The 13870-nt window shown below is 38.7% G+C and overlaps 1 protein-coding gene across 1 annotated transcript; it reads left to right on the top strand.

The window, feature by feature from the left end:
• The first annotated feature begins 820 nt into the window (after positions 1-820).
• Positions 821-2038, top strand: LOC147625589 (mitogen-activated protein kinase kinase kinase 20-like). The gene has a single exon (XM_086817007.1). The coding sequence runs from the start codon at positions 821-823 to the stop codon at positions 2036-2038; it is 1218 nt and encodes a 405-aa protein (XP_086673133.1).
• The last annotated feature ends 11832 nt before the right edge of the window (positions 2039-13870 follow it).

Raw genomic sequence — 13870 nt, 5'->3', positions numbered from 1 at the left:
CTGGAACTTGCGACAACAGGAGGTAGCTCTGAAACATGTGACAGGAGGCGACTTTGCAACCTACAATGACCGACGGTGCGTGGACTCGGCGCAGCGACATGTGGAATGTGGAAAGAAACCATGAGAGGCTCCAAACACTGTGACGATCCATGGCTCTGGAATGCAAGCCGCTTTATCTTATATATAGATTCCCTAGTCTATTTGCAATACTCTAATAGAGTTCATATTTATAAAAGTTAACAACTGGATTGTTTGGAAAAAATACAATCCAAAGATTATGGTTGTGCTCTAACTCTCTCCGAATGGGCTTGGCCCTCATTACAGCCATGCTTTCTTGTTTAGGCACCAAGATACTTCCGATCCTCTAACTCTCTCTGAATGGGCTTGACCTCGATTACAACGAGGTAGATGGGGTGCGATCCTCAGGCGGGCATTGTGATGAGAGAGAAATGCCAAAGTTTTTGTTATAAAAAAACTAAGGGTTGCAACCTTTCTGTTACTAGATGTATCACTTAAAAGAAAAAGTTACTCAACAAACCATCACAATTGATCTAACGAATTACCATTTTCTACAAACTTTGAGTCCTTATTCACCTTAATTCAACGTTTGCCAAGCTTTAAGGTCTCGTCCAGCCCTTAGTTTTGAAGGGCAATAGATATTTCATTTGAAGGGTGAAAATAATTGAACTGGCATTTTTCCCTTACAATGCCTTTGTTTTGACGCGGGCCCTTCCAGGCGAAAAGCAGTATCCACGCGGTGAAAAGCAGCGACGCGGCGGCGCGGGCTTTTTAGCCGCCAGAAACGCAAACATGAATTCATATGACTACGGCTCCTGCCTCTGCCCCCACCACCATGATCCGCCATTGGCTTCGCACCGCCACCCTGTTGGGTTCTGGCGCTTTCGGCCATGTCTCCCTCGCCATCAATCTCGACAACAGCACCCTTTTCGCCGTCAAGTCCACCACGTCCATCATCTCCTCCTCCTCTCTTTCAGCGGCAGCAGCTAACTGCCCCCAGTTTCGGGCCATGGAGAAGGAGCTACAAATCCTGCAGAGCCTCGACTCCCCCACCGTTCTCCGCTGCTTCGGCTCAGACTACTCTACGGAGAAGAACGGGTCCGTCTCCCGCAACCTCTTCCTCGAATACATGGACGGAGGCAGCCTCGCCGACCTCATCAAGAAATCTGGCAACAGATTGGGCGAGCAGCAGGTCCGACACTACACCCGCTGCATCCTGGAAGGGCTGAGCTACTTGCATGACAACGGCGTCGTCCACTGCGACATCAAGGCGGAGAACATCCTGCTGGGGTCGTCGGGAACCGTGAAAATTGGGGATTTCGGGTGTGCGCAGAGGACAGCCGAGGAGGCGCCTGGCGGAGCGGGTACTGCATTGAGAGGAACGCCCATGTGGATGGCCCCTGAGGTTGTGCGACGGGTGGAGCAGGGGCCCGCTTGTGATATTTGGTCCTTAGGGTGCACGGTGGTGCAGATGCTGCAAGGACGGCCTCCGTGGGGCCACCTGACGGACGTAGCAGCAGTGCTTTACAAGGTCGGCTGCAGGAGGGAGGAGCCACCCCTACCAGAGTGTCTCTCTGCAGAGGCCAGGGATTTCTTGCATCAATGTCTGCAAAGGGATCCTGGAGCTCGCTCCACAGCTGCCCAGCTTCTCCAGCACCCCTTTGTTTGCTGCAACCTAAACATTAAGCAGCCTATGGCGGACAAGTGCCATGGTCATGAAGTACGCATACCCAGCTCTCCTAAGAGCGTCCTGGGTTGGGTGCAGGAAGAGGAACACTCTACGACGGAGCATGATTCCGTCCTGGAGCATGAGCCCCTACAGAAGCGCTTGCAGGCTATATTGGTGCAGCGGCGATCAACTCATCCGGCTAGACCTAATTGTTCTGCACCAACATCGAGGCCCGCCCAGGACAATATCAAGCGGAGTATACCAGACGCAGATAGATCGTCCAACATGAGACTACTAGGGCCGGAGGACTCTGTTGTGCCCTCGTCCATGAAGAAAAGAAAGCGTGTGTGAGGCAAAATTAATGGGTGTTCCTCTCTTCTTGTCAAGCTCGGGCTCTCGAACAAGCTTATCCGCACAAATTCATGTGATTAGGTCAAGTAACGTACTCAAGCCGATCCTAACGCATGTGATTAGGTCAACAGACGTACTCAAGCTGATCAGCCCAAATTCATGTGATTAGGTGTGAAAAGGGAAGATCCCGGCCTCTCATGCTGCACATGGAGCGATCGAGACGCGGTTGTCCATCATGGGCGGCAGGAGGGAGGGGGATTATGGATATTGCAGGGGCTGGCAAAAGAATTAACCTCCATGATCATGATCATTTGGAAAATAAGTTCTCCACCGGAAGCCGTAATTCTTCTGCCTTGTAATTGGAATGCCTCGATTAAGGCTCTGTATATTTGTGAATCAATCAGTATGAAGTTCTGGTTGGCTTGTGTACGTCTCTTGCAGCCTTAATCAACTAACTGATTTTATTGAATCTGTTTCGCAAACTTTATAAGATGTGTCTTTAATCATGCTTTTACTAGACAACATCAATTTTCATGAAAATCATAATCTGATGGTGGTGGAGCTACCTAGAAGCTTCATCATGTCATGATGATCAGTGTGCCTCAGCCGCACGCGAACTTATTCATAGACATGATCAGTGTGACGTCTGTCCATATAATACTATATACTGCGTGCGAGCCGGCTACGTTCAGAATTATGTAGCTTCAAGCCCTAAAAGTTTTAACAAAGTCGAGGCTAGATAGAATAATTAGTCGAGGTGGTTCATGAACGTCTTTGGTGGTGGATGGAGTGTGGGCATCTCTCTGCTAGGCTGCTGTGAAACACTGGAGCTATCCAGTTCTGACAGCAGAAACAACACTGATGATTTGACTGAACCAAGCCTTGCAGAGATGATCAATTTGAGCACCAACAACGTAGCAGCAGAGCAGCACCTTATCATCATCTCTTTGAGATAGCCGGACACCCCACCACCATCCTTCCAGTCCACTTACATAAAAGAAAATTTGAAGGATATTGATGGTGGACAAAGAGTAGTCGGAGGTGGTAGTGAGTACATTTTCTTATGTTCATTTGAACATGGTACTACATTGTGGAGTGTATGAATTGGAAAAGAAAGGTTTTGTTGTTTGTTGAAAGTTTTTTGTTTTTTGTTTTTTTTGTTGTTTTTGTTGCATCAAGAAAGGTGAGAACCATTAGAAATGGTAGGAAATAAAATTGAGTGCATAGGTGTTACATTAAAAGGTGAGAACCATTAGGAAAAGTTAAAAATTAAGAGTAAATGTGTGTTACGTTGAAAATTGAGTGGGTGGGTGTTGCATTAAAAGGTGAGGATCATTAGAAAACAATGGAAAAATTGAGTAACATTAGGAATTTTTTGGACCCAAAGAGGGCCTCTTGGATTAACTTTTGATTACGAATAGACCAATAGGAAGAGGATTGCGTGCACATTTTTGACTTCTTTGACCCTAGGGGGCCTAGGCTTTGGTTTGTTAATGGGACCTAATTACTAATCTTGTCCCCCTACCTCCCGGGCCCAAACTTAGAGGTGTCCCCCACCTAGAATCGCGTAGATTAAGAACCTTAAAAATTGATTTTTTTTCTTCCAAAAGTGCGTTTTCCCTCTCAAACTTCCCCCCAACATACTCTAGGTTTGGAAAGCTCATTTTGAACCTCTTTCTTCCTCTTCTAAGCTTTCCATTGCTGCAGAAATTCTATACCTCTCAGGCTCTCCCTCCTTCTCAACCTCCCTTAGTCTCAAGCTCCTACTCCCTCTTTCTTCCTTTTCTAAGCTCTCCATTGCTGCAAAAACTCCATCCCTCTCAAGCTCTCCCTCCTTCTCAAGCTCCCTTCCTAGTGATTAATTGAGATCCTAGTGTTGCATCACTTGCCAAGGAAACCACCGGGCTATGAGCATCACTTGAGGACCATCATTGAGCTTTTTCATAAGCTCTCTGTACAAGTAAACACATACCCTAGGTGTCATCAACTTTAGCAGATGCTCCAGAATCATCAACATCAACATCAACTTTAAGTGACAATCATGCAAGGTTGCACTAATTGTACCCAATAAGCTTGCAACGGCCTAGGTTTACACTCTCAGGATTGTTGAAAGTTGAAGCAATTGCATAGGTAGACTTCTATGCTATTGTAGAATGAGGCTCTATACTGTTGTGGAAGTCTTGTGTAGGATAATTCTAGGGATGGGCTTTTGCGGTTTCCCCTCTCTTGTTTTGGCAAGAACATAACTATAGATCTATGAGTAAAGGATGCAGATCAATCCCATCAAGGTGCAGATTAGATCAGTGTAGCATTTCGTCTGCGTAGCGTTCTACAGACGTAAGAAGATCTAATTGCCAAGTCCGGAGATTATATAAAAAAAGAATTGAATGCTCGATTTGAACAACAAAGATTTTAAAAAAAAATACAAAGCTAGTTTTGTTGAGCTTGAGCGAAGAGCACAATGCAGCTGCAGAAAATCCCCCCCCCCCCCAAAAAAAAGATCAGGAAAACAAGCCTTTTAGCATCTTGTGAAATTTCTTTGGTTCTTCACACGACTGTGATGGAGTAGCTAATAAAGCTTGTAGTAGCAAAACAATAAATGCGGGTGCAAATCCCTTAGTTCTTTGCATGTCTGTGATCGCACTGCTGCTAATAAAGCTTGAGGCAAAAACTGCAAATGCTAGTGCAATGTCTGCACGTCTGCGGTGCTACGTTTCACTATTACTCAGGTGTAGCATGTGACAAGCAACTCAGGCAACCCCTTAGCAAAACATTGGGCAAGGAAGGCTTTGAAAGGATTCATAGCAACACGTCGCATATAGAGTGCAAAGACATAGGAGTTGTTATTGTGGCCAATACCATTCTGTGAGCAGAGTTGAGACCTATCATTTGTAAGTAGCCAGCAGTGAGCCAAGCTTAGCAAATCTTGAAAGGAGCACCATATCTGCTTGTACGGTTACTACCGTTATAAGTAGCCAGCAGTGAGCCAAGCTTAGCAAATCAACAAAGCAGTAGCCACCTAGCTTTCTGCCCACCAAGGTGACTTTGGAAGTAACTGAGCAAGAGAACCGGTGGTCGGAGCATAGTCTACAAAAAGGAGTGGTGGGTAATCAACCGAGTAGTTGAGAAGAGGTGCATGCTCTACAGAGCTTGGAGAGGGTGGTGCCATGTGGGGAAGAAATAGGAGGGTCCATTTGAATGAGTGTATACATGGTTGTTCTCCATTGAAGTGTTCTAGAAATGAGTAAGTATACTATATGAGGCAGAGTGAAAGAATATGACATGCTATGGTGAGAGAAGGCTTGCATTTGTCTTTTGAAATTGGAGATGAAGGTTCTCATTCCCTCTCCAAACTGTCTTCTGTGCAATAACATCCTCCTGAACTAACTTTATTCTTGCAGTTTCGAATAGATCATTTAAAAGAAGGTTCCCAACAAACTTTATGAGACGGCCGCCTAGGAGAAGATTTACCTCTTTGGCTCAAAGACTACACTTTTATGACTTTTACGTTCTCTTTATTTTAACATTTCAAGATTTTTTCTAGAGAGAGAAAATAATCGACAATTTTCTTACAAGGCCCTACAAATGACCTCCATATAGATTGTATTTTCTTTATGCTTTCATCTTTATCTTTTTATCCATATATCCAGATATTTCTTTATGTAATATGAAAAAATGAATATATCCAAATATTTTTGGACAAACAATTTGTAATTGCAACAATATTTATTTATGTCATCTGAAAAATATATATATCTCCAAAAACTAATTAAATATTCTATATCCCAAAAACAAAATCTCACATCCATTATTAGCCATACTCTATGGCCATTGTGGCCATAGAGTATGGCCAATGGCCGTGGCAAAGAGAAGCCAAATCACTTAAAAACCATTTAAAAAACACTCACAAAAAAACTATGTTTTTATCTTTATGTTTTTTCCATATAGATTTTATTTTCTTTATGCTTTTATCTTTATCCTTTTTCCATATATCCATATATTTGTTTATGTAGTATGAAAAAATAAATTTATCTAAATTTTTATTTTGAATTTAGGATAAAAAACAAAACGAATATTGCATATCACAAAAAAAGCAAAACAATGTCCCAGCCATTAGCCATTATGGCTATGCCTGGGAGATTTGCTTAGTGCAGGTACCTGGAGCGCGACAGGGCAAGCTGGAGTACGAGCTGGAGCACGGCAGGGGCGAGCAGGTTGGATGAGCTGAACAGCAATTGCGCCAGATGAAGGAGAAGGGAGGTGGCCAATGAAGACGAAGGGAAGGAGGAGGAGGAAAAAGATAGGGTTTTGAATTGGAAAATTATACTATATTTTTAGTATACATATTGATATATAGTATTTTATATTTAGTATATTGCATATAGTATTTATTGTATATACTATTTATATTTATCAGATACAGTATTTTATATATAGGATATAGGGGTTATATATAGAATTTATAGTATTGACTAGTTATATTTTATATATAGGATATAGTATTTAGTATTTAGTAGTTATATTTATTAGATATATAGTATTTGGTATCTATATAGGATATAGTATTTGGATTTTTTAGATATATAGTTTTTAGTATTTATATATAGTATATGGTATATTAGACATAGTTTTAAGTAGTTTTATTTTATATATAGGATATAGTATTTAGTATTTATATAGGATGGTTGTAGCAAGAATCATCAAGCCATCAATGATTATTTGTAGGGTCACTCAAAAGGAGGACTACTGAATGATGGCATTGATCTTGAAGGACCTTCAACAGAAAGTACCAAACATGCTTTTGAATCTAGTGAAGAGGAGAAGCAAAAAAAGTTGCCTAAGTTAGTTCTGTCATGGATTTTGGATAACCCAAGAGGTGCTCGCTTAAAGAGTATGATACAGAATTCTGAAAATATTAAGCAAGTGAAAGAGCTTCCACCTTCTTACAATGGAAATATAACATTTGAATTGCCTCCAACCTATAATGAGTTCACGAGAATGGAAGGAATGCAGAAAAAATTTGACGGCGGTCATTGTGGACAAGACAACATAGAACTAATATGTCAGTAGATTGTACTATATGTCTAAGTAATTACTTGGGTTCACTGGAGTGTCATAGGATCACATGTCCTTATTAAATCACTAACAATAAAAAGTTTAATGATTCTTACTTCCATGGATTTTTGGATAAACAAGTTAGCAAAGGCCTACTCTGTGAGGATGAGAGGAATAGCATTACATGTCATTATTGTAAAAAAATTATCTTTTGTAAAGAGCCTTGCAGTTCCATGGTGTATTACATTTTTCCAATGGACTCAAGAATGACATGATTGATGGTGCACATCGATGACCATTCACATGAGGTATAGTTTGGAACCTCTTGGGCTACAATAGAGAGAATAAGAAAATTGGTTTCATTAGTGTTGCGAGTGGACAGGAACAATGGTCCAAGAAGAGTACAAACGATTGTTGCTAGACAATTGCTTGTTGATGCAATAGTAGGAAAAGAAAATGGTGAAATGGGGGAGATAGAAATGAGAAACATCTTAGAAGAAATGATTCCTCTTGTGCAAAATCAAAGATGTGCTACTAGTGGTAATATAGTACTAGCATTGTAATTCATGTATGGTGTAGCTTTACCTAATTTAAGTGACTTATTTATATGCAGGTTTAAAACAATTGTAGCTTGTGAGAAGAGGTTGCAGACCATAGTGATTGGACATGGATATGATAATATATTGCAATTAAAAAAGAAGTGCATGCTTCCTTTCTTCCATGGCAGTCTCACTTCCCGGGTAAGGGAGGACCGGATGAAAAATGTTTTCTTTTTAAAATGTCCACTAAGGGCCCTGGATCAGGTGTTGACTTGGTTAATCACATGTGCGAAACAAAACAAGGAGATTTATGTGTAGAATGGGTTTATTTGGACCAAACTCATAGAATTGATGGATGGGCAACAATGTGCTACTCAGTATATGATCCCAGGTAGAATCTTCTACTTTGCAATGCATATTAATAAGTATGCTCTTTTTTCAATTTCTAATATGTGTAAGTCTCATTGTTATTTCAGTTTGAAAGGATTGATGGTCATTTCTATTTGTGAGACAAAAGAGGAAGATGCTGATAGTCAAATCCTATTTTGGAATAATCTAAATGAGGTGATGAGACAACAAGGTTATCCACCAGCAAACTTTGTAGGCTTTATGGGGCAGATGAGGTAGGTTCAAATTGGATAGCAATAAGAACGCTGTTTAATGAGGACTTGATAATCTATTAGTTGGAAGAGAAAGATATTTTCTTCTCCAATAGGAGAAAAGTTTGCAAAAACACTCTAACAGACTTGTTAGAAAGGAAGTATTGCAGTTACATCTTGATATGTGTGAGTTGTGGCAAAAATCACCTTCTATTGATGGCATCATAGCAAGCATAAAGAATTAGGAGATGGTGAAGGGATGGTGTTATGACCCATGTTATTAAATGAATAATAATCATGGTCATTTAATATTTGATTTATATATTTTTTATGATGCCTATTTCTCATCATGAACACGTTAGGATTGATTGATGTGATGTCAATTGATTATTACTACTGACGTGGTTTATGTTTATGAGTTTGGGTGATGAGGTGTGCAAGGGTACCGATTTAGGTGTTGCACAGTGCGAGGGTACCGATTTAGGTGTCGCACGGATGGTGGATTGAGTCATGGCGTGTGGACAGATCTCACAATATTTTGTGGCTGTACTATGGCATTTGATATTATTTTAACATCAGTGTGATGTGTGTGTGTGTGCACGCGTCAATTTATTGTACAGTGTGCGTACGAGCATTAGTTGATTTATTTTGTAATGTGCAAATGTGCACAAGTTAGATTATTGAATTAGAAAAATTGTGCAAACCTTAGAAGGTTTGAGGACAAAGGTAAATTGAGGACAAAGGTTAATTGAGGACAAAGGCTAATTAAATGGCAAAGTCCAAATATGGATGTATACTTTATTTTTGGCTTAAAGCCTGCTTTTTGGAATATATAAAAATACCCACGCGAGAAGAAGCCACTCACGTTGGGGGGGAAAGATTGCACCCAGTCTTGTGTTGCCTTGTGTTGATGGTGATGTATTTCTTTCTCTTATCTTATGTTTTGTTTTGTGCTTTTTTTTAATTTTTAATGTAATTCAAGTAGTTGTTTGATATTTGATTTAATATATGAGTCTTTTGATTATTCTCTTCAAGAAAATTAAAGGTCTGGTTGTAGTGGTATCAGAGCTTTGGTGTAATTTAATTTTCTTAAAGGCGGTCAAAAGAGGTGAAAGAGACAAAAAAAAACAGAGGTGATTTTGGTAATTTTCTTGAATTTAAATTGAAGTAGAACACATTTACGGATTTTTGTTTATGTATGGATGAAATAAAGCTTGTTTTTAACCATTGGGTAATCAATCTCCATCAATCTATTGTCCAAAAGATAAAACTAGGTGAAAAACCATTAGTGGGTTTCTCAAAACCATGAAACCACCTCCCTCTTCACTAATCCTCTTCCTAATCTGTCTGTACGGATTGAAAAAGCAAGCAGAGGAGCATGGAGAGCCATAATCGGAATTGCTAAACCTTTCCTTTGCTCAATTTCTATAATAGAGGGCTGAGAATTATTCATGAGTCTCTTCAAAAATTAATTTGGTTTTTATTTAATTTTCCTCCTGTGCGCTGCGCTGGGCGCAAATTTTGGAGTAAAATATATATATATAATATATATATTTTCCCTCTCTCTCCCTCCTTCGTATCCGGCAGCGGCAGCGGTAGCGCGCATTCCTCTCCATCCGACTTCTCTCTCCATCCGTCCGGCGGGCGCTGCGAATTCAGGGAGGCCCCAATTTTTTTTTCTATTTGCGCTTAATTAAGCAGTAGCTTAAAAGCTTTGTGCTTACAACCCACATTAAGGGTTGTCCCTAAAATCTTGACCGCGCTAAATTCAAGAGGAACTATTTTTATTTCTTTTTTTTACTCTTACTGGCTGCGCTATGTGAATAGCCGTGGGAGAAAAAGAAAAGCTTATAAAAGCTTTAATAAGCTTAATTAAAAGCTTATTAATCAGCATAAAACTTTATATATATCTAAGCTTATGACTAAGCTTTAAAAGCTTTCAAATAAGCTTAAATGAGATCAATAAAATGTTTTACGAAGAAAAATAATTTTTTTTGACTATTTTTATCATATTTTATGGAAAAGAATTTCATGTGTTTGGATTTATTCTAGAGATTTTTAGAATTTACCTCAAGAGAAATTTTGAAACTTTTGTCAAATTCTTGTGAATAATGTTGTTTTCTAAATCCTCATGAAGTCTTGTTAGTGAAGATATCATTCAAATGTTGCTTTAACTTTTGGGTAGTTTTCTAATTTTAAAGAGTACATGGATTATTAAATTATGCATTTGTGTATTGAGCTAACTTGGCAGGACTCACATCTAGTTCGACATTCCATATGAGATAAGAAATCCTATCTTTTCTCTTGTTTTTTTAAAATTTTTTCTATTCTTTTAATTGTCAAGAAATGGATGAATATCTGCACCATCGTACTATTCATCGTACTATTCAGGGAACAGCTTGACACCGAAGAGGTTAACACACTCGACACACTAACCAAAGGTGGAGGTATGTGTTAAAAATTATTTATTGTACACAATTTCTTGTTTGCTTTTGTTGTATCTGTTTTCTGAATATTCTTTGTTTCTAGACCTAGTTAGAAAACTTTAGCTCCTAAAAAGAATTTTAGATACCGTGACCTAACTAGAGAGATCAAGATAAGATTAGCAAAAGTTATCTTCAAGATCTAGTTGCCCAAATTCAAGTAAAAATGATTGCTAGACATTTCATAAAAGATTAAGACCAATTTGAAGATTCAAGATCCAAGCAAGTTTCTCCAGTCTTTGATTCAAGTTATCAATTGCTTCACCATAGAATTTAGTGATGATGAGAAAAGTAAAGAAATAGCTCTCAAGTGACTAGAAACCAAGCTTAAGTTGTATACCAATCACAATTACTAAGTTTATAACAATTCAAGTAAAGTTTTATCTAAATTTTCAAGTGTTCTAGTTTAAGATCTATCTGAGTACAAGATTCTTTCAAGTAAAGTTTTGTCTAAATTTTCAAGTGTTCTAGTTTAAGATCTATCCAAGTACAAGATTCTTTCTAGACCAAGAATTGCTCTAAGTCAAAGATATATTCAACCACAAGATTTAAACTCCTTAAGAACACGATTTATTCAAGAATTGTAATTATGATTAATTAAAGACTAATCTCTCAATTTTCGTCTATTCAAGTATTTTTAATCTAAGCCAAGATTCATTACTAGTATATCAAGTTCTTGCTATCAACTACGGTGCAAGATGTCTATCATTATTCAAGTTCTGATTTCAAGTTTAAGATTAAGATTAAGATCAAGATTAAGATCAAAGACAAATCTCGAGAGTTCATCAAGATTAAGATCAAAAACAAATCCCGAGAATTTAGTTAAACAATTACAAGATTAAGATCAAGAACAAATCCCCAGAAATTCATCAAGTTATTGACAGCAATGTATGTGATTATTTTTCAATCTTAAGTTGATAAGAATTTCCATTTCGACCCAATTCTTTCTTTTTGGAATAAGACTTGTAGACTAATTTTAAGGATAGAGAAAAGTTATGTCGGAATGAAAGTTTCAGAGGGAATTAGCTACTCCGTCTCAAACTTCTATTCTTAAGGTAGTGTCGTGTGGAATTAATCTATGGTATGGGACATCAAATTGGTTTTACATACCTACCCCAGACGTATCTATGTCTTCTATCTTTCACCAACGAGTGTTTGTATGTGGAAGGTACCTCTGTGGTATGGGACACTTAGATCCCTTTTACATGCGTTCATTTGTTTGGTTTTATTTTTAGAAGTTGTTTGATGTGATGATGTTGTCCTCCACTTGTGCCATGAAGCCATCCACTCATTGATTCCACAACTGAGGACAGTTGATTCCCAACAGGGGAGGACTGTTATGACCCATGTTATTTGAATAATAATCATGGTCATTTAATATTTGATTTATATATTTTTTATGATGCCTATTTCTCATCATGAACACGTTAGGGTTGATTGATGTGATGTCAATTGATTGTTACTACTGACGTGGTTTATGTTTATGAGTTTAGGTGATGAGGTGTGCAAGGGTACCGATTTAGGTGTTGCACAATGCGAGGGTACCGATTTAGGTGTCGCACGCATGGTGGATTGAGTCATGGCGTGTGGACAGATCTCACAATATTTTGTACTATACTATGGCATTTGATATTATTTTAACATCAGTGTGATGTGTGTGTGTGTGCACGCGTCAATTTATTGTACAGTGTGCGTACGAGCATTAGTTGATTTATTTTGTAATGTGCAAATGTGCACAAGTTAGATTATTGAATTAGAAAAATTGTGCAAACCTTAGAAGGTTTGAGGACAAAGGTTAATTGAGGACAAAGGCTAATTAAATGGCAAAGTCCAAATATGGATGTATACTTTATTTTTGGCTTAAAGCCTGCTTTTTGGAATATATAAAAATACCCACGCGAGAAGAAGCCACTCACGTTGGGGGGGAAGATTGCACCCAATCTTGTGTTGCCTTGTGTTGATGGTGATGTATTTCTTTCTCTTATCTTATGTTTTGTTTTGTGCTTTTTTTAAATTTTTAATTTAAGTCAAGTAGTTGTTTGATATTTGATTTAATTTATGAGTCTTTTGATTATTCTCTTCAAGAAAATTAAAGGTCCGGTTGTAGATGGAAATGTTGCAAAGGAGAATTTTAAACCTTTGGAGAGATGGTTTCGATGGTGGGAACAGAGAATAACACATTGGGGGAATCTAAATCCTAATGTAAGTTTGAGAACTTCCTCTAACTAAGGTATTTTCATTAGCTTAATAAATTTGTGAAAATATTTTTTTTCCATTAACAAAAAATTTGTTATGCGTAGAAAGAATTAAGTCCGTGGGACCTAGCACAAACTTGTTAGAGAGTGTTCATGCAAGCTGGCTAACTAGAGAAGGAGGTAGCAAAAAGATTTCGTTGTATGATGCATGTGTTACAGATATGATCAATGCTTACATACAATGCACAAAATAATATGGTTATTTAACTGGTCGATATATAGGAACGGGTCCTAACATGCAAACATTTCTTGAGAGAGTGTCCTCTAAAAAGAGCCCATCCTTTTATGGTGGCACGTGTGGTCCAAGTCGTAGTGGTTAGTACACCCCTGTATGAAGAGCCAGTACTCCATGGGGATAAGGAGACTATGCAAAGGAAAAGTGGAAGGGGCACTTTAGAGAATAGCTCCCATAGACATGGCTTTGTGATGGAATCTAGGCAACGTAAAGAACATGGTCATCTCAGAAAATAGCATTTAAAAGTGAAGAAAGAGCACACTTATATTTGAGTGAATAGATTTTTGATGTAAATGTAGAAACTACAGATGATGAAATTGAGGAAGGCATCACAAATGATGCAGCCTACAAAACAACATCAAATAATGACTTTGTGGTGTCAGGCCATAAGGTGGATGTAACCAAGGGCAGTTGGGCAATTAGAAGAATGCCAACTCATTGTGTTTGGAAATGCTTTGGTGGTGCAGGGTAAACGATGTACAACCATTATGCAGAGCCGATCGCCTGGTCTAGTGGCTCCTTGTTTTTGGGCGGCAGAATGTACATACAAGGGTAACAACCAACATCAATGGATGTGGTTTTGCAATCATGATGTACAACACATATAAGTAGTGGCCAAGCAAGTGAAGGGACCTCCAGAGACTCCAAATTTATGGGTGATAGATA

Source organism: Cibotium barometz, chromosome 23 (genome assembly GCF_041138505.1).
Source record: "Cibotium barometz isolate CiBa-2024 chromosome 23, ASM4113850v1, whole genome shotgun sequence".
Lineage (NCBI taxonomy): Eukaryota > Viridiplantae > Streptophyta > Polypodiopsida > Cyatheales > Cibotiaceae > Cibotium > Cibotium barometz.
The sequence above is the reverse complement of the archived record's forward strand: the minus strand, read 5'-3'. Positions and strand labels throughout refer to the sequence as shown.

What these genes read in the sequence shown, in the direction of transcription:
- LOC147625589 (XM_086817007.1), top strand. Translation starts at nt 821, where the DNA reads ATGACTACGGCTCCTGCCTCTGCCCCCACCACCATGATCCGCCATTGG.